General features: G+C 46.2%; 1 protein-coding gene across 2 annotated transcripts in view; it reads right to left on the bottom strand.

Moving 5' to 3' along the window:
* The window catches only part of LOC122549455 (sodium/potassium-transporting ATPase subunit beta-1-interacting protein 3-like), a 480,426-nt gene that overhangs the window by 29,727 nt on the left and 426,258 nt on the right, over positions 1-24,441 (bottom strand). Inside the window, exon 5 of one of the 2 annotated variants that reach the window (XM_043689301.2) lies at positions 10,984-11,084. In XM_043689301.2, coding sequence (XP_043545236.2) covers positions 11,013-11,084 — 72 coding nt within the window. In that variant the 3' untranslated portion in view covers positions 10,984-11,012. The remainder of the gene's footprint in view (positions 1-10,983; positions 11,085-24,441) is intronic. The other variant, XM_043689300.2, reaches the window with a different exon arrangement.

Below are 24,441 nucleotides of genomic sequence, written 5' to 3'. Positions count from 1 at the left end.
GGGCTAATTACACTCCCCTTACACTGCTCTATACTGCCCTTACACTGCTCTACACTGCCCTTACACTGCTCTATACTGCCCTTACACTGCTCTACACTGCATTTACACTCCCCTTACACTGCTCTACACTGCTCTATACTGCCCTTACACTGCTCTATACTGCCCTTACACTGCTCTATACTGCATTTACACTCCCCTTACACTGCTCTACACTGCTCTACACTGCTCTATACTGCCCTTACACTGCTCTATACTGCCCTTACACTGCTCTACACTGCATTTACACTCCCATTACACTGCTCTACACTGCTCTACACTGCTCTATACTGCCCTTACACTGCTCTACACTGCATTTACACTCCCCTTACACTGCTCTACACTCCCCTGACACTGCTCTATACTGCATTTACACTCCCCTTACACTGCTCTACACTGCCCTTACACGGCTCTCTACTGTCCTTACACTGCTCTACACTGCATTTACACTCCCCTTACACTGCTCTACACTCCCCTTACACTGCTCTACACTGCCCTTACACTGCTCTACACTGCATTTACACTCCCCTTACACTGCTCTACACTGCATTTACACTCCCCTTACACTGCTCTACACTGCCCTTACACTGCTCTACACTGCATTCACACTCCCCTTACACTGCTCTACACTGCCGTTACACTGCTCTACACTGCATTTACACTCCCCTTACACTGCTCTACACTGCATTTACACTCCCCTTACACTGCTCTACACTGCCCTTACACTGCTCTACACTGCATTTACACTCCCCTTACACTGCTCTACACTCCCCTTACACTGCTCTACATTGCATTTACACTCCCCTTACACTGCTCTACGCTCCCCTTACACTGCTCTACACTGCCCTTACACTGCTCTACACTCCCCTTACACTGCCCTTACACTGCTCTACACTGCATTTACACTTCCCTTACACTGCTCTACACTGCCCTTACACTGCTCTACACTGCATTTACACTCCCCTTACACTGCTCTACACTGCTCTACACTGCTCTATACTGCCCTTACACTGCTCTATACTGCCCTTACACTGCGCTATACTGCATTTACACTCCCATTACACTGCTCTACACTGCTCTACACTGCTCTATACTGCCCTTACACTGCTCTACACTGCCCTTACACTGCTCTATACTGCCCTTACACTGCTCTAAACTGCATTTACAATCCCCTTACACTGCTCTACACTCCCCTTACACTGCTCTACACTGCCCTTACACTGCTCTACACTCCCCTTACACTGCCCTTACACTGCTCTACACTGCATTTACCCTCCCCTTACACTGCTCTACACTGCCCTTACACTGCTCTACACTGCATTTACACTCCCCTTACACTGCTCTACACTGCTCTACACTGCTCTATACTGCCCTTACACTGCTCTATACTGCATTTACACTCCCATTACACTGCTCTACACTGCTCTATACTGCCCTTACACTGCTCTACACTGCCCTTACACTGCTCTATACTGCCCTTACACTGCTCTACACTGCATTTACAATCCCCTTACACTGCTCTACACTCCCCTTACACTGCTCTACACTGCCCTTACACTGCTCTACACTCCCCTTACACTGCCCTTACACTGCTCTACACTGCATTTACCCTCCCCTTACACTGCTCTACACTGCCCTTACACTGCTCTACACTGCATTTACACTCCCCTTACACTGCTCTACACTGCTCTACACTGCTCTATACTGCCCTTACACTGCTCTATACTGCCCTTACACTGCTCTATACTGCATTTACACTCCCATTACACTGCTCTACACTGCTCTTCACTGCTCTATACTGCCCTTACACTGCTCTACACTGCCCTTACACTGCTCTACACTGCCCTTACACTGCTCTACACTGCCCTTACACTGCTCTACACTGCATTTACAATCCCCTTACACTGCTCTACACTCCCCTTACACTGCTCTACACTGCCCTTACACTGCTCTACACTCCCCTTCCACTGCCCTTACACTGCTCTACACTGCATTTACACTCCCCTTACACTGCTCTACACTCCCCTTACACTGCTCTACACTGCCCTTACACTGCTCTACACTGCATTTACACTCCCCTTACACTGCGTTACACTGCATTTACACTCCCCTTACACTGCTTTACACTGCCCTTACACTGCTCTACACTGCATTCACACTCCCCTTACACTGCTCTACACTGCCGTTACACTGCTCTACACTGCATTTACACTCCCCTTACACTGCTCTACACTGCATTTACACTCCCCTTACACTGCTCTACACTGCCCTTGCACTGCACTTACACTGCTCTACACTGCCCTTACACTGCTCTACACTGCATTTACACTCCCCTTACACTGCTCTACACTCCCCTTACACTGCTCTACACTGCATTTACACTCCCCTTACACTGCTCTACACTGCCCTTACACTGCTCTACACTGCATTTACACTCCCCATACACTGCTCTACACTCCCCTTACACTGCTCTACACTGCATTTACACTCCCCTTACACTGCTCTACACTGCCCTTACACTGCCCTTACACTGCTCTACACTGCCCTTACACTGCCCTTACACTGCCCTTACACTGCTCTACACAGCATTTACACTCCCATTACACTGCTCTACACTGCATTTACACTCCCCTTACACTGCTCTACACTGCCCTTACACTGCTCTACACTGCATTTACAATCCCCTTACACTGCTCTACACTCCCCTTACACTGCTCTACACTGCCCTTACACTGCTCTACACTGCATTTACACTCCCCTTACACTGCCCTACACTGCCCTTACACTGCTCTACACTGCATTTACACTCCCCTTACACTGCTCTACACTGCTCTACACTCCCCTTACACTGCTCTACACTGCCCTTACACTGCTCTACACTGCATTTACACTCCCCTTACACTGCCCTACACTCCCCTTACACTGCTCTACACTGCATTTACATTCCCCTTACACTGCTCTACACTGCATTTACACTCCCCTTACACTGCCCTACACTCCCCTTACACTGCTCTACACTGCATTTACATTCCCCTTACACTGCTCTACACTGCATTTACATTCCCCTTACACTGCTCTACACTGCATTTACACTCCCCTTACACTGCTCTATACTGCCCTTACACTGCTCTACACTCGTAGGAGAAAGTGAGGTCTGCAGATGCTGGAGATCAGAGATCGAAATGTGTTGCTGGAAAAGCGCAGCAGGTCAGGCAGCATCTAGGGAACAGGAGAATCGACGTTTCGGGCATTAGCCCTTCTTCAGGGCTAATTACACTCCCCTTACACTGCTCTATACTGCCCTTACACTGCTCTACACTGCCCTTACACTGCTCTATACTGCCCTTACACTGCTCTACACTGCATTTACACTCCCCTTACACTGCTCTACACTGCTCTATACTGCCCTTACACTGCTCTACACTGCCCTTACACTGCTCTATACTGCCCTTACACTGCTCTACACTGCATTTACACTCCCCTTACACTGCTCTACACTGCTCTACACTGCTCTACACTGCTCTATACTGCCCTTACACTGCTCTACACTGCATTTACACTCCCCTTACACTGCTCTACACTCCCCTGACACTGCTCTATACTGCATTTACACTCCCCTTACACTGCTCTACACTGCCCTTACACTGCTCTACACTGCCCTTACACTGCTCTACACTGCCCTTACACTGCTCTACACTGCATTTACACTCCCCTTACACTGCTCTACACTGCATTCACACTCCCCTTACACTGCTCTACACTGCCGTTACACTGCTCTACACTGCATTTACACTCCCCTTACACTGCTCTACACTGCATTTACACTCCCCTTACACTGCTCTATACTGCCCTTACACTGCTCTACACTGCATTTACACTCCCCTTACACTGCTCTACACTCCCCTTACACTGCTCTACATTGCATTTACACTCCCCTTACACTGCTCTACACTCCCCTTACACTGCTCTACACTGCCCTTACACTGCTCTACACTCCCCTTACACTGCCCTTACACTGCTCTACACTGTATTTACCCTCCCCTTACACTGCTCTACACTGCCCTTACACTGCTCTACACTGCATTTACACTCCCCTTACACTGCTCTACACTGCTCTATACTGCCCTTACACTGCTCTATACTGCCCTTACACTGCGCTATACTGCATTTACACTCCCATTACACTGCTCTACACTGCTCTACACTGCTCTATACTGCCCTTACACTGCTCTACACTGCCCTTACACTGCTCTATACTGCCCTTACACTGCTCTACACTGCATTTACAATCCCCTTACACTGCTCTACACTCCCCTTACACTGCTCTACACTGCCCTTACACTGCTCTACACTCCCCTTACACTGCCCTTACACTGCTCTACACTGCATTTACCCTCCCCTTACACTGCTCTACACTGCCCTTACACTGCTCTACACTGCATTTACACTCCCCTTACACTGCTCTATACTGCCCTTACACTGCTCTATACTGCCCTTACACTGCTCTATACTGCATTTACACTCCCATTACACTGCTCTACACTGCTCTACACTGCCCTTACACTGCTCTACACTGCCCTTACACTGCTCTATACTGCCCTTACACTGCTCTACACTGCATTTACAATCCCCTTACACTGCTCTACACTCCCCTTACACTGCTCTACGCTGCCCTTACACTGCCCTTACACTCCCCTTACACTGCCCTTACACTGCTCTACGCTGCCCTTACACTGCCCTTACACTGCTCTACACTGCCCTTACACTGCTCTACGCTGCCCTTACACTGCCCTTACACTCCCCTTACACTGCCCTTACACTGCTCTACACTGCATTTACACTTCCCTTACACTGCTCTACACTGCCCTTACACTGCCCTTACACTGCACTTACACTCCCCTTACACTGCTCTACGCTGCCCTTACACTGCCCTTACACTGCTCTGCACTGCCCTTACACTGCCCTTACACTGCCCTTACACTGCTCTACACTCCCCTTACACTGCTCTACGCTGCCCTTACACTGCCCTTACACTGCCCTTACACTGCTCTACGCTGCCCTTACACTGCCCTTACACTGCTCTACACTGCCCTTACACTGCCCTTACACTGCTCTACGCTGCCCTTACACTGCCCTTACACTGCTCTACACTGCCCTTACACTGCTCTACGCTGCCCTTACACTGCCCTTACACTGCTCTACACTGCCCTTACACTGCTCTACACTGCCCTTACACTGCCCTTACACTGCTCTACACTGCCCTTACACTGCCCTTACACTGCTCTACGCTGCCCTTACACTGCCCTTACACTGCTCTACACTGCCCTTACACTGCTCTACGCTGCCCTTACACTGCCCTTACACTGCTCTACGCTGCCCTTACGCTGCCCTTACACTGCCCTTACACTGCCCTTACACTGCTCTACGCTGCCCTTACGCTGCCCTTACACTGCTCTACACTGGAGGAGAAAGTGAGGTCTGCAGACGCTGGAGATCAAAGCTGAAACTTTATTGCTGGAACAGCACAGCAGGTCAGGCAGCATCTAGGGAACAGAAGACTCGACGTTTCGGGCACATGCCCTTCTTCAGGAATGACAGAGAGTGTTCAGCAGGAGAAGATAAAAGGTAGGGAGGAGGGACTTGGAGGAGGGGCGATGGAAATGTATAGGTGGAAAGAGGTCAAGGTGAAGGTGATAGGTCGGAGTAGGGTGGAGGCGGAGAGGTCAAGAAGAAGACTGCAGGTCAGGAAGGCGGTGCCGGGCTGGAGGGATTTGGCTGAGACAAGGTGGGGGGAGGGGGGATGAAGAAACTGGTGAAGTCCAAGTTCATCCCCTGTGGTTGGAGGGTTCCCAGTCGGAAGATAAGACGCTCCTCCTCCGACCGTCGCGTTGTTGTGGTTTGGCGGTGGATGAGTCCAATGACCTGCATATCCTCGGTGGAGTGGGAGGGGGAGTTGAAATGCTGTGCTACAGGGTGATTGGGTTGGTTCGTCCGGGTGGCCCAGAGGTGCTCTCTGAATCGCTCCGCAAGTAGGCGGCCTGTCTCCCCAATATAGAGGAGGCCACACCGGCTGCAGCGGATGCAGTAGATAATGTGGGTGGAGGTGCAGGTGAATCTGTGGCGGATATGGAAGTTTCCTTTGGGGCCTTGGAGAGAAGTGAGGGGGGAGGTGTGGGCGCAAGTGTTGCACCTCCTGCGGTTGCAAGGGAAGGTGCCGGGAGTGGAGGTTGGGTTGGTGGGGGGTATGGATCTGACAAGGGAGTCGCGGAGGGAGTGGTCTCTACGGAAAGCTGATAGAGGAGGGGAGGGAAATATATCCTTGGTGGTGGGGTCTGTTTGGAGGTGGCGGAAGTGACGGCGGATGATGCGCTGTACATGGAGATTGGTGGGGTGGTAGGTGAGGACCAGTGGGGTTCTGTCCTGGTGGCGGTTGGAGGGGCGGGGCTCAAGGGCGGAGGAGCGGGAAGTGGAGGAGATGCGGTGGAGGGCACCGTCGATCACGTCAGGGGGGAAATTGCGGTCCTTGAAGAAGGAGGCCGTCTGTGTTGTGCGTATTTTGAACTGGTCCTCCTGGGAGCAGATGCGGCGGAGACGAAGGAATTGGGAGAATGGGATGGCGTTTTTACAGGGGGCAGGATGGGAGGAGGTGTAGTCCAGGTAGCTGTGGGAGTCGGTCGGTTTGTAGTAGATGTCCGTGTTGATTCGGTCGTCTGAGATAGAAACAGAAAGGTCTAGGAAGGGGAGGGAGGAGTCCGAGACTGTCCAGGTGAATTTGAGGTCGGGGTGGAAGGTGTTAGTGTAGTGGATGAACTGTTCAACCTCCTCGTGGGAGCACGAGGTAGCGCCGATACAGTCATCAATGTAGCGTCCGGGACGACCCATCGTCTCAGCCTGCTCCTGCCCAACCGAACTCATCTCCTCCTACCTCGACACGGTCCTGTCCCCATTAGTCCAAGAACTCCCACCTACGTCCGTGACACCACCCACGCCCTCCACCTCCTCCAGGATTTCCGCTTCCCCGGTCCCCAACGCCTCATCTTCACCATGGACATCCAGTCCCTGTACACCTCCATCCCCCATCATGAAGGACTCAAAGCACTCCGCTTCTTCCTTTCCCGCCGTACCACCCAGTACCCTTCCACCGACACCCTCCTTCGACTGACTGAACTGGTCCTCACCCTGAACAACTTTTCTTTCCAATCCTCCCACTTTCTCCAAACAAAAGGAGTAACCATGGGCACCCGCATGGGCCCCAGCTATGCCTGCCTCTTCGTAGGGTATGTGGAACAATCCATCTTCCGCAACTACACTGGCCCCACCCCCCATCTTTTCCTCCGCTACATTGATGACTGTATCGGCGCTACCTCGTGCTCCCACGAGGAGGTTGAACAGTTCATCCACTACACTAACACCTTCCACCCCGACCTCAAATTCACCTGGACAGTCTCGGACTCCTCCCTCCCCTTCCTAGACCTTTCTGTTTCTATCTCAGACGACCGAATCAACACGGACATCTACTACAAACCGACCGACTCCCACAGCTACCTGGACTACACCTCCTCCCACCCCGCCCCCTGTAAAAACGCCATCCCATTCTCCCAATTCCTTCGTCTCCGCCGCATCTGCTCCCAGGAGGACCAGTTCAAAATACGCACAACACAGACGGCCTCCTTCTTCAAGGACCGCAATTTCCCCCCTGACGTGATCGACGGTGCCCTCCACCGCATCTCCTCCACTTCCCGCTCCTCCGCCCTTGAGCCCCGCCCCTCCAACCGCCACCAGGACAGAACCCCACTGGTCCTCACCTACCACCCCACCAATCTCCATGTACAGCGCATCATCCGCCGTCACTTCCGCCACCTCCAAACAGACCCCACCACCAAGGATATATTTCCCTCCCCTCCTCTATCAGCTTTCCGTAGAGACCACTCCCTCCGCGACTCCCTTGTCAGATCCATACCCCCCACCAACCCAACCTCCACTCCCGGCACCTTCCCTTGCAACCGCAGGAGGTGCAACACTTGCGCCCACACCTCCCCCCTCACTTCTCTCCAAGGCCCCAAAGGAAACTTCCATATCCGCCACAGATTCACCTGCACCTCCACCCACATTATCTACTGCATCAGCTGCAGCCGGTGTGGCCTCCTCTATATTGGGGAGACAGGCCGCCTACTTGCGGAGCGATTCAGAGAGCACCTCTGGGCCACCCGGACGAACCAACCCAATCACCCTGTAGCACAGCATTTCAACTCCCCCTCCCACTCCACCGAGGATATGCAGGTCATTGGACTCATCCACCGCCAAACCACAACAACGCGACGGTCGGAGGAGGAGCGTCTTATCTTCCGACTGGGAACCCTCCAACCACAGGGGATGAACTTGGACTTCACCAGTTTCTTCATCCCCCCTCCCCCCACCTTGTCTCAGCCAAATCCCTCCAGCCCGGCACCGCCTTCCTGACCTGCAGTCTTCTTCTTGACCTCTCCGCCTCCACCCTACTCCGACCTATCACCTTCACCTTGACCTCTTTCCATCTATCACATTTCCAACGCCCCTCCTCCAAGTCCCTCCTCCCTACCTTTTATCTTCTCCTGCTGAACACTCTCTGCTCATTCCTGAAGAAGGGCATGTGCCCGAAACGTCGAATCTTCTGTTCCCTAGATGCTGCCTGACCTGCTGTGCTGTTCCAGCAATAAAGTTTCAGCACTGCTCTACACTGCCCTTACACTGCCCTTACACTGCTCTACGCTGCCCTTACACTGCCCTTACACTGCTCTACACTGCTCTACACTGCCCTACACTGCCCTTACACTGCCCTTACACTGCCCTTACACTGCCCTTACACTGCTCTACGCTGCCCTTACACTGCCCTTACACTGCTCTACACTGCCCTTACACTGCTCTACACTGCACTTACACTGCCCTTACACTGCTCTACGCTGCCCTTACACTGCCCTTACACTGCTCTACACTGCACTTACACTGCTCTTACACTGCCCTTACACTGCCCTTACACTGCCTTTACACTGCTCTACACTGCCCTTACACTGCTCTACACTGCCCTTACACTGCTCTACGCTGCCCTTACACTGCCCTTACACTGCCCTTACACTGCTCTACACCCCTTACACTGCTCTACACTGCCCTTACACTGCCCTTACACTGCTCTACACCCCTTACACTGCTCTACACTGCCCTTACACTGCTCTACGCTGCCCTTACACTGCCCTTACACTGCCCTTACACTGCTCTACACTGCCCTTACACTGCTCTACACCCCTTACACTGCTCTATACTGCATTTACACTCACCTTACTGCTCTACACTGCCCTTACAATACCCTTACACTGCACTTAAACTCCCTTTACACTGCTCTACACTGCCCTTTCACTGCCCTTACACTGCTCTACACTGCACTTACACTGCTCTACACTGCCTTTACACTGCCCTTACACTGCTCTACACTACCCTTGCACTGCTCTACACTGCCCTTACACTGCCCTTACACTGCTCTACACAGCCCTTACACTGCCCTTACACTCCCCTTACACTGCCCTTACACTGCTCTACACTGCCCTTACACTGCCCTTACACTGCTCTACACAGCCCTTACACTGCCCTTACACTCCCCTTACACTGCCCTTACACTGCTCTTCACAGCCCTTACACTGCTCTACACTGCCCTTGCACTGCTCTACACTGCCCTTACACTGCTCTACACAGCCCTTACACTGCTCTACACTGCCCTTACACTACCCTTGCACTACCCTTACACAGCTCTTACACTCCTCAATGCAGTCTTAAATCTGCTCCCCCTAATTTTGAGACTATGCCCTCTTGTCCTAGTTTCACCTCCCAGTGGAAACATCCTCTCGACTTCTGTCCTATCTATTCCCTTTATTTTTTTGTAAGATCCGCCCTCATTCTTGTAAGTTCTGTTGAACATAATCTCAGTCTACTCAGTCTCTCCTGATAAGTCAACCCCCTCAACTCTGGAATCAACCTCGCGAACCTCCTCTGCACTCCCTCCAGCGCTAGTACATCCTTACTCAAGTAAGGAGACCAAAACTGCACACAGTACTCCAGGTGTGGTCTCACCAGCTCCCTGTACAGCTGCAACATAACCGCCCTGCTTTTAAACTCAAGCCCTTTCCCAATGAAGGATAAAATTCCATTTGTCGCCTTAATTACCTGTTGTAACTGCAGACCAACCTTCTGTGCTTCATGCACAGGGACACCCATAGCAGCACGCTGCAACATTTTACTGTTCAAATACTGTTGTGCCTACCAAAATGGATGACCTCACAATTACCAGCACTGTTCTCCATCTGCCAGATCTTTGCCCACTGACTTAAACTACATTCCTTTGCACAGTTTCACAGTCTTCTGCACTTTGCTCTACCACTTAGCTGAGTGACATCTGCAAACTTTGACACACTACATGTGGATCTCAGCTCCAAATCATCCATGTAAATTGGAATCATTGTTAGCATTTTAAAAGAGCCCTAGTAAAGGATTGTGATTCAGTGCAATCACCAGTGGCTGTAGGAAGCAAACAAAAGAATGAGTGACCAGGTCCCTAGCTCAGGTAAACTGGTTAATGTCAACAATCTGAGCACTCCAGTCAGTATCAGATAACACACAAATGGGGGTTGAATTCAGAATCCTGAACAGTAAAAAGTTGTTTTCCTTAACTTGTGGAATATTTGTCACAGTCCCTGGAATTATGTGAAAGTCAGATGACGGGCAACTTATTTTTAAGTCCATTTGAATTCAATTAAATAAACTGTGAGACATCTGACCTAATACTCCAGTCGTGGTATCAGATTGACAATGTTGAAGAGAAGTTCTGTTTAAAGAAAATCCTTATTACTTTGTTGCATTCTTGCCGAGATATAGAATTAATCTATGGCAAATTTAATCATTATAGCAAAGATCATGGCTCACCCGAGAGTGATCCAGAGATGGATGGGTTTTCAGTACTTACAGGTGTCCTCATCCTCGGTGAAAATACTGATCACATAGCAGGCATAGACAAAGCCAATCAGCTGTAGGGAGAACAGAAACAGAGAAGTGAAAGTTACATCCTGATGGAAGTAGTTTTCAATGTATTTCACAATCCTTGGAATAGAACTGACTGATTTTATTCTTTATTATTCTTTCCTTAATTCTAAAAAAAATTAAATAACGCAGAGAGTAAAATAAGATGTAACACTGGAGACCAGCTCAACAGAGTACATCCTTTACAGACCACTCCCCAATGCTACCTGGCTTGCTTTTGCTTCCAGCCTCCTGCCTGTCTACTTTGGATTCCAGCATCTGCAGGTTTTTTTTTGTCTCTTTATGGAGCACTTAACTCCCGTTTTGGGGAACCGGAAATTCTAAATGTTATTAATTTTTAATTGATTTATTTAAGTTAATTCTCAGGGCTGCAAAGTTTCTGAAATCGAGTCAAATTTTGTGTTTCACATTTAACTTAAGCATAAACTTTCACAGTGGTCATCAGTGGTACACTTAGCTGTCCATTTGTGACAGCACTCTGTTAATTTAACGACTAGCTCATTTTGGTTCCTACGCTGAGGCTCTGACTCAGATCTCTGGGATTTTTGCTCAGATAAATAAAGAAGGATTTTGAGAATGCAGGGAGTGAATAATCTGGAGGCCAATATGGAGTATAGGTTCCATATAGTACAAGGAAAGGGTGCTGTTCTGGTATTTCATCAAACAAGAAATGGTCTGAGAGAGAGACTAAGAGGTTAGCAAACCCGAGAGCTGAAGTCCAGACACATTCATTAAATGTGCAGGAAACTGATTGGTTGGTACAGTTTTTTTAAAAATGAACTCTAGAGGGACCTAAGTACTGTGTTAAACTTACAGCTTACTTGTTTAAACACCTTAATATAGTTAAACAAAAGACAGAAGAACTGAAGATGTTGGAAATTAGAAACAAAAACAGGAATGGCTGGGAAAACTCAGCAGGTCTGGCAGCATCTGTGGAAAGAAAGCAGTCAGTGAATTGGGCTTGGAGGTCACTTGCCTGTGGGGATCGTAGCTGCAGTCTGCTTTGGAAAATGATACTGCTGCCATTCACGCTATTTTCACCCATCTCCCCCTCAACAATCCATAAAGTTCAGATGGAGTGAAATGTGAGTTTGTCCATTTTTACAGGAGGAATAGGAAAACAGAATCTTATTTAAATGGCTGGGCTACAGAACACTGCAGTTATTTTTAATGGAGAGTTTATCCTTATATAGAATATGGGCATTGCTCACATTAGTTTCCAGTCCTTAACAACCCTTATTGAGCAGCTTGCAGCTGTTTCAGTGGACAGTTCAGAGTCTACCACATCACTGTGCCTATTGAGATAGATATAGGCCAGACCAGGTAATGATAGGTCTCTCATTACACAGAGAGATATAGAGGCCTGCTGATGATGCTAACCTGAGGGTCAGCGTGCCTTAGGTGAGGGGAGAGGCTGAGAAGGAGAATCCTTCAATGTAACCTATGCTGTTGACATCGCTCACCTGCCGTCCTGTCAAGTGAGCTAACCACCCACAAACAGCATTAATCAGCCTGATCATTGGTCCACGGTTATCATTGCCAAACTTTTAATTCCAGATTTTATTATATTCAAATTTTGCCATTTGGCGAGATTGGGTGAGAAACCACCTCACCAGGACAGTAGGCTGGGGTTCTGGATATTTGGTCCAGTTATGTTACCAGCAGACCACCAGCATTGCAGGAGAGGAGATGTCAGGCCACAGGCAAAGCTAGGGCCAAATAACCTCCTCCTGCTCCTATCTCTTCTGATTTTGTGTAAGACGCCAATTCTATAACGCACATTATTAAGGCACTGACCCCCATTATCATTATGTATGTAGAACTAAAATAAAATCATTTTTCAAACCTTACCCTTAACTAACAATCTTTTAAAAGTATTTTAAGAATCCTTGTATAATTAGCACTTCTTTCAAAAACAGAGCTGCTAAACATAAAACACATCTTAATTATTTATGATGCTCTTCCTAATTCACATAATCACAAAGAGAAAAGGAAACAATTTTTTATTAAATTTGACTGATTGCAAATTCTCTTTGAAATCATCTTTAATTACAGAGCACACATGCATCTATTTTTCACTTTCAATTATTAATGTCATCACAGATTATCTTTTAAGTTGTTGACACACAGACCTGTCAGGAACTCAGAATGCAATACTGTACCGACAGCATGAGTCACTGCTCATTGGGCAATTTCCCAATTAGTATTGTGGGATTTGTTTCAATTATTGGGTAATGTTTTGATTTTAATTACAAAAGACAGCGAAAGCCCTGTTCATGTTCCAGCAATGTCAGCCTCACTTACATAATGCAAAACTATACCACAATCCACTATTGCCATGAGAAAACAGAATAGACTGAGGCAGATCTAGGTCAAGTGAATAGTTTACAAGCACTTTGTAGCTGTTACTGTCTAGCTGTTAATATTAATGAGCTGCTGCTGAGATTACTGTTACTTTTGGTTGGATTAACTAACTGTCAGTTTTACTTTGAGCTGTTCTGAAATATCCACCTTAAATATGTGCACAACAGGCAATCTAATCAGAGAATAAAATCAATTGTACTGACAAGCAGCTTTGAAATACAACAATGGGGCTTCTTCTTATGCTGTCTGTCCAAAGGCAGGTGCAACAGTGCCACAGCATTCACCATGAGTATTGAAGGAGGCAGATCCTGAATACACCAGAATGCTGTTTGCAGCCACCAGCTGTCTAGCCAACTGAGCTACCCAACTCCCCAAAGTATCCAGGTTGCTATGGCAACAAATACTTTTCCATGAAATGGCCAAGTTAATCCAGAGACCCAGGTAACAGCCTGGAGGGCCAACTTCAAATCCCGCAGATGGTGGAATTTGAATTCAATAAAAATCTGGAATTAAAGAGACTAATGGTGGTGATGAAACAATTGTTGGAAAAACCCACCTGGTTCACTAATGTCCTTCAAGCAAGGAAATAGCCATCCTTACCTGGTCTGGTCTATATGTGTCTCCAGACCCACAGCAATGTAGATAACTTTTAACTGCCCTCTGGGTAATTAGGGATGGGCAATAAATGCTGACCCAGTCAGAGATGCCATCATTCTATGAATGAATAAAAGCAAATGCTGTAGTCCTTTGATGGTGATGGTAGGGGCCTCAGTCTCTTTCTCTCACATTGACCAAGGCTCTCTCCCACTCTTACAGCCTGTCATTGACAGATTGGAAGGATTTATGAGTTGTTACTCATCTTGGGTCAGTTATGAGCACAGCTCCCATGACCATCAGGGCCTGGACAGGAGCTCAAATCCTTAGCTTCAAGGTGGGGACGCTAGCCTCTAAATGGGCCACTGTCATCAAAACCTCATACGGACCTTTTAACCAGCTTCAGTGGCAAGAGGAAGGGCCAGGACAGCACTTTCCTGAGCAATATTAGAAGAATTGAGCATTGTTGACAGAGAAAACCCAAGTGCTCGGGGCCAAATTATGATTGAAATGAATGAAGGATAATACCCACCTTTCTTCAATGAGCATCTGTTGTGACAGGAAGGGAGAATATAATATTCAGGAGCTCAAAGAATGTTTATTAAAGTCATCAGAACTGCAGGGAAAGTAACTTAGATTAGCTGTGAAATAACTACACAGAGGCCGGTATACCATCACCAAGTCACCCTTTGTCTATACACGAACAGTATTTGATTTTAGTACGGTCTCATTTCGAGCCAGGGACCAGAGTGTCAGTATCTCTGACAATGCTGCCTTTACCTGTCAGCCAGGGCTCTCTGATTGGATCAAATTAACAACCCTAATCAGGGAACTCATATTCTATGATGTCCAGCTGGCTAACTGTGTTAATCCTCTTTACTATTCAACAGAATAATCTCCTGCTCCCAGAACATGCATAAAACATCCTCTCTGCTAACAGTATCATTGTTCAATGCTGAACGATGCAGAGCAATGGAATGGATTAACTAGATGTATCGAGGAAATAGGACAGTGTTTAACTGCACAAAGGAGGAACAACTAGTGTTGGCAGGAGGACGATCATACTTCCTGATACAGCACACGGAGTTTCAGACCTCCGAAGCTGCTTATCAATATTGATTTCTGTCTGAACTGAATTGTGAGATGGTACAGAATGTTTTCCAAAGTCTGCATGTGTAGAGAAAAGTTTATTACTTGAATCTGTAGCAGATTTACAGTTGTCTGCTCAGCAGTCAGCCAAGGACCACAAAATGAACCCTGAAACATCTACAGAAAATCTTTTCTCAAATCTTGCCAAAGATGGGTGGCATGGTGGCTCAGTGGTTAGCACTGCTGCCTCACAGTGCCAGGAATCTGGGTTTGATTTCAGTCTTCGGTGTGGAGTTTGCACATTACCCCCCACTCCCCACCGCCCCACCCTCCCCTGCCCCGTGCCTCTGGGTGCTCCAGTTTCCCCCACTTCAAAAGATGTGTAGGTTAGGTGGATTAGCCATGGGAAATACAGGGTTACAGGGAAAGGTAATGAGTTTGGATAGGAAGCTCTTCGGAGAGTCAGTCTGGACTTGTTGGGCCAAATGGCCTGTTTCCACACTGTAGGGATTCTATGAATGATTCTATGATCTATGATGTAATGAGAGAGCATCTTTTTTCTGAATGCTCAAACCACTTGCATAGACACTTGGGGCTCAACTCTTGAAGATGCAATTTTGAATGGGTTTGAACATTGATGAGATGGAAGCCCACATTGATGAGATGGAAGCCCACGTTGGTAAGATGAAAGCCTACCTTGAGGCAGTGTATTTTAGTTGCCCAAATTTGGCACTTAAAAAGATTAATAGTTATGTTTAAGCAGCATTGGTGTCTCTGCAGTAGTGAAATATCAGGCCGGTATACTTCATAAAATCTCTACATTACAGAAAGTGGCTATATGACTCATTGAGTATGCACCAACGCTCCAAAGAGCATCATCCCCCCCTACCTTAATCCAACATTTCCCACAGCCAATTCACCTGACCTGCACATCTTTGGACTGTGGGAGGAAACTGGAGGAAACGCACGCAGACACGGGGTGAATATGCAAACTCCGCACAGTCATCCAAGGCTGGAATCATTCACAGGTCCCTGGTACTGTGAGGTACCAATGCTAACCACTGAGCCACCAATTGCCTGTAATATGCTGTGATCTTAAACTATTGTGCCAGCTATAAACCATCAGTGTTCTCGTGCACAAAATCTATGTTGCCTAAACTGCAGTTTTCAGAACGCATAAAAGACCGGGCAGTTTGATAGAAAATGACACTCCTAAAGCATTGATATCTCAAGGATAAGTATGAATGCTGACAGCAACATCTAATCTTGTATCTAAATAATATCATTTCTTATACCTGGTTTGGATGTTGAGACTGTTGTCTGAGTAATGAATGTCACATTATTAGCTTCTCTTTTCCTCCTTGGTAACTACTTAAGGCAGTTCAATCTATTTCTGGTGGGAGCCTAACCACCTAATTTAAAGTACTCATGAAAATTGTAGTCAGTGGCCTCATGGGTTGAGATTGGTAACTTGTGTTTTTTTTTTCATTTTTAGCCTCTACAGCTATGTTTATGTTGAAATACAGGGCCAATGGGGAGGATTAACATCATTTTTTAATGTAATTGTGGCTTTTTTATTTTTTGGGTTTACTGGGCCTATTAAGATGAACTCAGGCAGCATCTGACGAGCAGCAAAATCGACGTTTCGGGCAAAAGCCCTTCATCAGGAATAAAGGCAGAGAGCCTGAAGCGTGGAGAGATAAGCTAGAGGAGGGTGGGGGTGGGGAGAAAGTAGCATAGAGTATAATAGGTGAGTGGGGGAGGAGATGAAGGTGATAGGTCAGGGAGGAGAGGGTGGAGTGGATAGGTGGAAAAGGAGCTAGGCAGGTCGGACAAGTCCGGACAGGTCAAGGGGACAGTGCTGAGCTGGAAGTTTGAAACCAGGATGAGGTGGGGGAAGGGGAAATGAGGAAGCTGTTGAAGTCCACATTGATGCCCTGGGGTTGAGGTATTCCGAGGCGGAAGATGAGGCATTCTTCCTCCAGGCGTCTGGTGGTGAGGGAGCGGTGGTGAAGGAGGCCCAGGACCTCCATGTCCTCGGCACATCCATCAAAGTTTTACCTGCACATCCACTAATATCATTTATTGTATCCGTTGCTCCCGATGCGGTCTCCTCTACACTGGAGAGACTGGGCACCTCTTAGCAGAACGCTTTAGGGAACATCGCTGGGACACCCGCACCAATCAACCACACCGCCCCGTGGCCCAACATTTCAACTCCCCCTCCCACTCTGCCGAGGACATGGAGGTCCTGGGCCTCCTTCACCGCCACTCCCTCACCACCAGATGCCTGGAGGAAGAACGCCTCATCTTCCGCCTCGGAACACTTCAAACCCCAGGGCATCAATGTGGACTTCAACAGCTTCCTCATTTCCCCATCTGCAGTAATTGTTTTTAGCTATTAAGATGAACCTATTAAGATCTATTAAGCTATTAAGATCTATCCATTGGTTACTTGACTGCTGGTGTCATGGTACACTCATAGAACAGCAATTATAGGACACTCAAGATATTTTTAACCCATTATTAGTCAAATCCCATTCCCAGTTAATTTAGACTACTGTGTGGCTGAATCCAAATTGACCAGTAATAGGATAAATAGAATAAGTAACCATTACAGAAACACAGTTGTATAAACTGACCAAGATTGGTAACTAAACATATCAGAGTTTAGATCAGAGTGGTGCTGGAAAAGCACAGCAGGTCAGGCAGCATCCGAGGAGCAGGAAAATTGACGTTTCAGGCAAAAGTCCTTTTGCCTAACTAAATATATCAGCCAGTTGACATTTTGTAAAGATAGTCAAACAGGGGCATTAGCCTGATAATAAAGGATGATAGAAGGACAGTAACCAAGAAGGATTTTGGCTCAGAGGAGAAGGAAATTGCATCAAATGAGTGGAGATAAGAACTAACAAGACTATATTGGTGGGAATCATCTGTAGGTCCCTTAGCAATTGCTATACTATTGGACAGTGCTCTAAACAACAAATAAAAGACACATACAACAAAGGAAAGACATTATTTTGAGGCACTTTAATCTTTTCATAAACTGAACAAATCAAATTGGCAAATCAGTTTGAAGGACAAGTTCATGGAATGCATATGAAGCAGTTTCATAGAAACCACCCAAAGTAGAGGTTATTTACAATACAATCCAATACATCAGAGGAACAAGCCCTTCAGCATTCCAAACCTGTGCCGATTCCTAATCCTTATTTAGACTCACTACCAATTGCCTCACGTTGTGTAATAAATTAGAGTTAATTAGTAACCTCACAGTAAGAAATCCACTTGGCAAAAGTAATTATAACTTGTTGGAATTTAATGTTGTATTTGAGTAACATACACATGTCCAAAGTTACTTAAATACTTAGTGTACTTATAGGCAATTACTTAAGTGCAATATCTTAAGAACATTGCTTAGGATAGACTAAGATATTACATATAAAGTTGTGATAAATGTGCAATATCAAATGCATGGTCAGGGATGGGACTCTAGGATTGGGCTCATCAATCACACAAGACCAACAGAACCCATGACTAAGAGCAGCAAGGAGGGGACATGAAAGGTCCTTAGTTGGTAGGATTAGGGAAAACCCTAAGGCTTTCTATAGGTATGTCAGGAATAAAAGAATGACTAGGGTAGGAATAGGTCCAGTCAAGGATAGTAGTGGGAAGTTGCGTGTGGAGGCTGAAGAGATTGGGGAGACACTGAATGAATACTTTTCGTCAGTATTCAATCAGGAACAGGACATTGTTGTCAATGTGAGTACTGAGTCACAATTAAGTAGAATGGATGGCTTTGAGGTATGTAGAGAAGAGGTGTTGGAAATTCTGGAAAGGGTGAAAATAGATAAGTCCCCTGGGCCTGATGGCATTCATCCTAGGATTCTCTGGGAAGCAAGGGAGGAGATTGCAGAGCCATTGGCCTTGATTTTTATGTCCTCGTTGTCTACAGGAGTAGTGCCAGAAGATTGGAGGCTAGCAAATGTGGTTCCCTTGTTCAAGAAGGGGAGTAGGGATAACCCTAGCAACTATAGGCCGGTGAGTCTCACTTCTGTTGTGGGCAAAATCTTAGAGAGAATTGTAAGGGATAGGATTTATGAACATCTGGATAGGAATAATGTGATCAAGGATAGTCAGCATGGTTTTGTGAAGGGCAAGTCATGCCTCACAAACCTTATTGAATTCTTTGAGAAGGTGACTAAGGAGGTGGACGAGGGGAAAGCAGTAGATGTGGTGTATATGGATTTTAGTAAGGCGTTTGATAAGGTTCCCCATGGTAGACTACTGCAAAGAATATGGAGGTATGGCATTGAGGGTGAGTTGGAGGTTTGGATTAGGAGTTGGCTGGCTGGAAGAAGACAGAGGGTAGTAGTTGATGGCAAAGGTTCATCTTGGAGTGCCGTCACTAGTGGTGTTCCGCAAGGATCTGTTTAGGGACCATTGCTGTTTGTCATTTTTATAAATGACCTGGAGGAGGGGTTAGAAGGTTGGGTGAGCAAGTTTGCGGATGATACGAAAGTCGGAGGAGTTGTTGACAGTGAGGAAGGATGTGGCAGGTTACAGCGGGATATAGATAAGCTGCAGAACTGGGCAGAAAGGTGGCAAATGGAGTTCAATGTAGCTAAGTGTGAGGTGATTCACTTTGGTAAGAGTAATAAAAAGATGGGGTACTGGGCTAACGGTCGGATACTTGGTAGTGTGGATGAGCAGAGGGACCTTGGTGTCCATGTACACAAATCTTTGAAAGTTGCCACCCAGGTAAATAGTGCGGTGAAGAAGGCATATGGCGTACTGGCTTTTATTGGTAGAGGAATTGAGTTCCGGAGTACTGAGGTCATGTTGCAGTTGTATAAGACTCTGGTGCGGCCACATCTGGAGTATTGTGTGCAGTTTTGGTCGCCATACTATAGGAAGGATGTGGAGGCACTGGAACGGGTGCAGAGGAGGTTTACCAGGATGTTGCCTGGTATGGTAGAAAGATCGTATGAGGAAAGGCTGAGGCACTTGGGGTTGTTTTCATTGGAGAAAAGAAGGTTTAGGGGTGACTTGATAGAGGTGTATAAGATGATTAGGGGTTTAGATAGGGTCGACAGTGAGAATCTTTTTCCACGTATGGAGTCAGCTATTACAAGGGGGCATAGCTTTAAATTGAGGGGGGGTAGGTATAGGACAGATGTTAGGGTTAGGTTCTTTACTCAGCGAGTCTTGAGTTCATGGAATGCCCTGCCAGTAGCAGTGGTGGACTCTCCCTCATTATGGGCATTTAAGCGGGCATTGGATAGGCATATGGAGGATAGTGGGCTAGTGTAGGTTAGGTGGGCTTGGATCGGCGCAACATCGAGGGCCGAAGGGCCTGTACTGCGCTGTATTCTTCTATGTTCTATGTTCTATGACCAGTATCATGGACTTTCTGAGGTGGACAATCATACTCGTTAGCAAGTGATTGCCAATATGATATGCATAGCAAACATTTAAATAAATATTTCTTAATGGAATGCAGATTTGATGCGAATTAAGAAGTAAAACTCCATGGAGAAAGAGATCGATCAATGGCTAACCACACAGGTTAAGTATTGGAATAAAAGAGATTTATGATATTGTCAGGAAGGGTAATAATTGTGAGGATTAGATAAGATTTAAGCATGAGCTAGAGAGGACCAAAGAAATAGTACAAAGGATGAAAATAAAGTGAGGGCAACATGAAAACTGTCTGTAAGCATTCCATAAGCATGTAAAAGGAAGAGAGCAATTTTAATAAATAGGGGTCCCTTAGAGACTGAGACAGGAGAAATTCAAATGAGGAGTATGAAGTATGATATTAAGTAACTATTCTGTCTTCAATGTAGAAGACACAGGAAAAATGCCTGCAATAATGTGAAAACAATGAGAGTAAGAAACTTTAAACAATTACTATTTGTAAAGGAAAGAAAGAAAAATCGTAGATTTATATCACACCTTCACAACCAATGAATCACTTTAGAAGGGTCATCACTGCTGGAATATGCTCACTGTTGTACTATGGGAAATACCAAGGTAATTTGCACGCAGAAAACTCCCGTAACCATCAATGAGAAAATACTGGAGAAATTAATGAGACATATTCTCAAAGGTTCAGAAGGGAAGTTGCCAGGGACATGATGCATGAACTGACTATGATCTTTCAAATGGCGATTCTGGACTGCTTCCAATGGATTGAAAGTAGAAAAATCAGAAAACAAAATATTTTTTAAATGATCAAGCATTAACTGTTGTTTTACAGAGATATTTGTGCCCTATGCAAAATGGATAGAAATTTAACATTCAAGTACAATATGTAATTATGAAAACACGTGGCATGTTGATCTTCGTTGCAAAAGAGTTAGAGTACGTGAATCATGTTGCAATTTTACAAGGTATTTATGAGAACAATGTTAGAAGTCACCTGACACCAGATTATCATCCAACAGGTTTATCTGAAATCACAATTTTTCAGAGCACTGCTCCACCATCAGGTGAAGTGATAGACTATAACCTGGTGTCATGTGACTTCTGACCTTGTCCACCCCAATCCAACAACGGCACGCTCACGTTAATGAGTGCCCACCTGGGATTACTGTGTATAGTTTTAATCTCCATAGTTAAGGAAGGATAAACTTGTCTTTATGGGACCACCAAAGCAACATTAGATTGATAACAGGAACGTAGAAGAGGCTATCCTATGTGGAGATTCAATGGAATGGAACTAAACACATTGGTATTTTGATGAATAACTGTTGAATAATGATGCTCTCCTGTTTTTGAAAGTTTGCAAGAGGATTTGATGAGATACGTATCCCGAGTTGGAATAGTTTGAAATAGCAGGTATTTTCAAGGAAACATTTATTTCAGACTGAGATGTGGGACTCTTTCCTCACTTCCTTGGAACTATCCACCCAGAGGACTGTGGAACATGAGCTCTTAAGTTTATTTAAGGTTGAGATTGATTTATAGACATTGAATTTGGAGAATGGGTGGGAAAATGGAGGTAAGATTGAAAATCAGCCATAAACGTCTCACATGACAGAACAATCTGAGGATTTGTGTAGCCTCTGCCTGTTCATGATTGTTAAATAGAAAACACATATTCTGACAAACAGATAGCTGAACGATAGTTTATCCTAATAGTTGCTGGCCTTGCTGACACAATTTTCTACACTAATTTTACTTTTGTCCCTTTTTAGATGCATGACAAAGGGGTAAGGAGTCTCCTTCAAGCAGAAAAGGTCAATTAATCACATTAAGATAGAATTATAAGTAACACATGAAAAGAGAAACTGTGGGCTGCACATGGCCCAAGTATAATGATGTACTTGTTGGGTATGAGAACTTGTAAATGGTCCATCATTGCTAAATTAAGCACATTTAGTCAAAGCTAAATTGAGGACTTCACTGCTTTGGTCAAAGCGCAATCTTTTGAATTGAGTTTTTGAATGTAAAAACTGTTTTCAAATGTAATAAACTTTAGCCATTAAACCCTTCTCAATTAATGCTAATTACAAACTTTGGTTAAAACATAATAGCAGGACATAAAATGGAAAATTAAAATAAAAAGTAAGGCAATAAGACCATAATATGTAGGGTTCTGGATTAGTGGTGCTGGAAGAGCACAGCAGTTCAGGCAGCATCCAAGGAGCTTTGAAATCGACGTTTCGGGCAAAAGCCCTTCATCAGGAATACCCTTGCCAACTTGTATAGCTGCGCCATTGAGAGCATTCTGTCTGGTTGTATCACTACCTGGTATAGCAACTGTACCATTCGAGATCAGAGACGGTTACAGAGATTGGTGAACTCGGCCCAGACAATCACAAAGGCCCAGACAACCACAAAGGCCAACCTCCCATCTACAGAATCCATCTACCAGGCCCACTGTCAAGGAAAGGCTGGCAGCATTCTCAAAGATCCACCCAACCCTGGCAATGTTTTTCTACAACCTCTATCATCGGGGAGAAGGTACAGAAGCCTGAACACATGCACCAGCCGGTTTCAAAACAGTTTCTACCCTACTGTTGTTAGAATACTTAATGGACTCACAAACCCTTAACATTCGCCTGTACCTGTGTCTTTGTTTTGTATGAAGGGCTTTTGCCCGAAACGTTGATTTCGAAGCTCCTTGGATGCTGCCTGAACTGCTGTGCTCTTCCAGCACCACTAATCCAGAATCTGGTTTCCAGCATCTGCAGTCATTGTTTTTACCTCATAATATGTAGGAGCTGAATTAGGCCATTCAGCCCATCAGAGCTGCTCCACCATTCAATCATGGCGGATATTTTTCTGAACCCCATCCTCCTGCCTTCTCCCCGTAACCATTGATCCCCTTACTAATCAAGAACCTATCTACCTCTGTCATAACCACACTCAATGATTTGGCCTCCACAGCCCTCTGCAGCAATGAGTTCCACAGATTCCCCACCCTCTGGCTGAAGAAATTCCTCCTCATCTCAGTTCTAAAGGGTTGTCCCTTCACTCTGAGGCTGTCCCTTTGGGTCCTAGTCTCTCCCACCAGTGGAAACATCTTCTCCATGTCCATTCTATCCAGGCCTCTCAGTATTCTGTAAGTTTTAGTCAGATCACTCCCTGCACATCCTTCGAAACTCCATCGAGTACAGACTTAGAGTCCTGAACTGCTCTTCATATGACAGGCCCTTCATCCCCGAGATCATTCTTAGAAACTTCCTCTGGAACTTCTCCTAGGCCAGCACATCTTTCCTTAGATACTGGGCCCAAAAATGCCAACAATATTTCAAATACAGCCTCTCTGCTCTTGTATTCTAGGTCTCTTGAAATGAATGCTAATAATGCATTTGCCATCCTAATTGCCAACTAAACGTGCATGCTAACCTGAAGACAATCCTGCATCTTTGGGTTCTTCACTTGACCTAGAGTCCACTCAGTCTGAATACATGGATGCCCACTGCATCCCTGTGTGCACTGCCCTGCCTTTCTACTCATTTCCCCATTGACCAGAGATCCTAAATGCAGGTTACTTAGACTTGCCATTTAGTGCAGGTACAAAGTCAGGAAGCTCCTCAACAGGCCTTTCTCAAGTGAAGGAGGATAGTCTTTACTCAAGGGATTCCAGCTCAGTAATTCAAGGGAGCCTCTGGTACCAGTCCAGGGTCTGTGCAGATTAGGTGGACTGATCATGGGAAATGCAAGGTTACAGGGATAGGTAGGTGGGTTTGGGTGGAATGGTCTTTGGAGTGTCAATGTGACTCAATGGGCTGAATGGCCTGCTTCCAACTGTAAGGATTCTATCAATCTGTGTTGCTTGGA

Source organism: Chiloscyllium plagiosum, unplaced genomic scaffold, assembly GCF_037043375.1.
Source record: "Chiloscyllium plagiosum isolate Xiang-an unplaced genomic scaffold, Cpla_swu_hap1 HiC_scaffold_4, whole genome shotgun sequence".
Taxonomy (NCBI): domain Eukaryota; kingdom Metazoa; phylum Chordata; class Chondrichthyes; order Orectolobiformes; family Hemiscylliidae; genus Chiloscyllium; species Chiloscyllium plagiosum.
The sequence above is the reverse complement of the archived record's forward strand: the minus strand, read 5'-3'. Positions and strand labels throughout refer to the sequence as shown.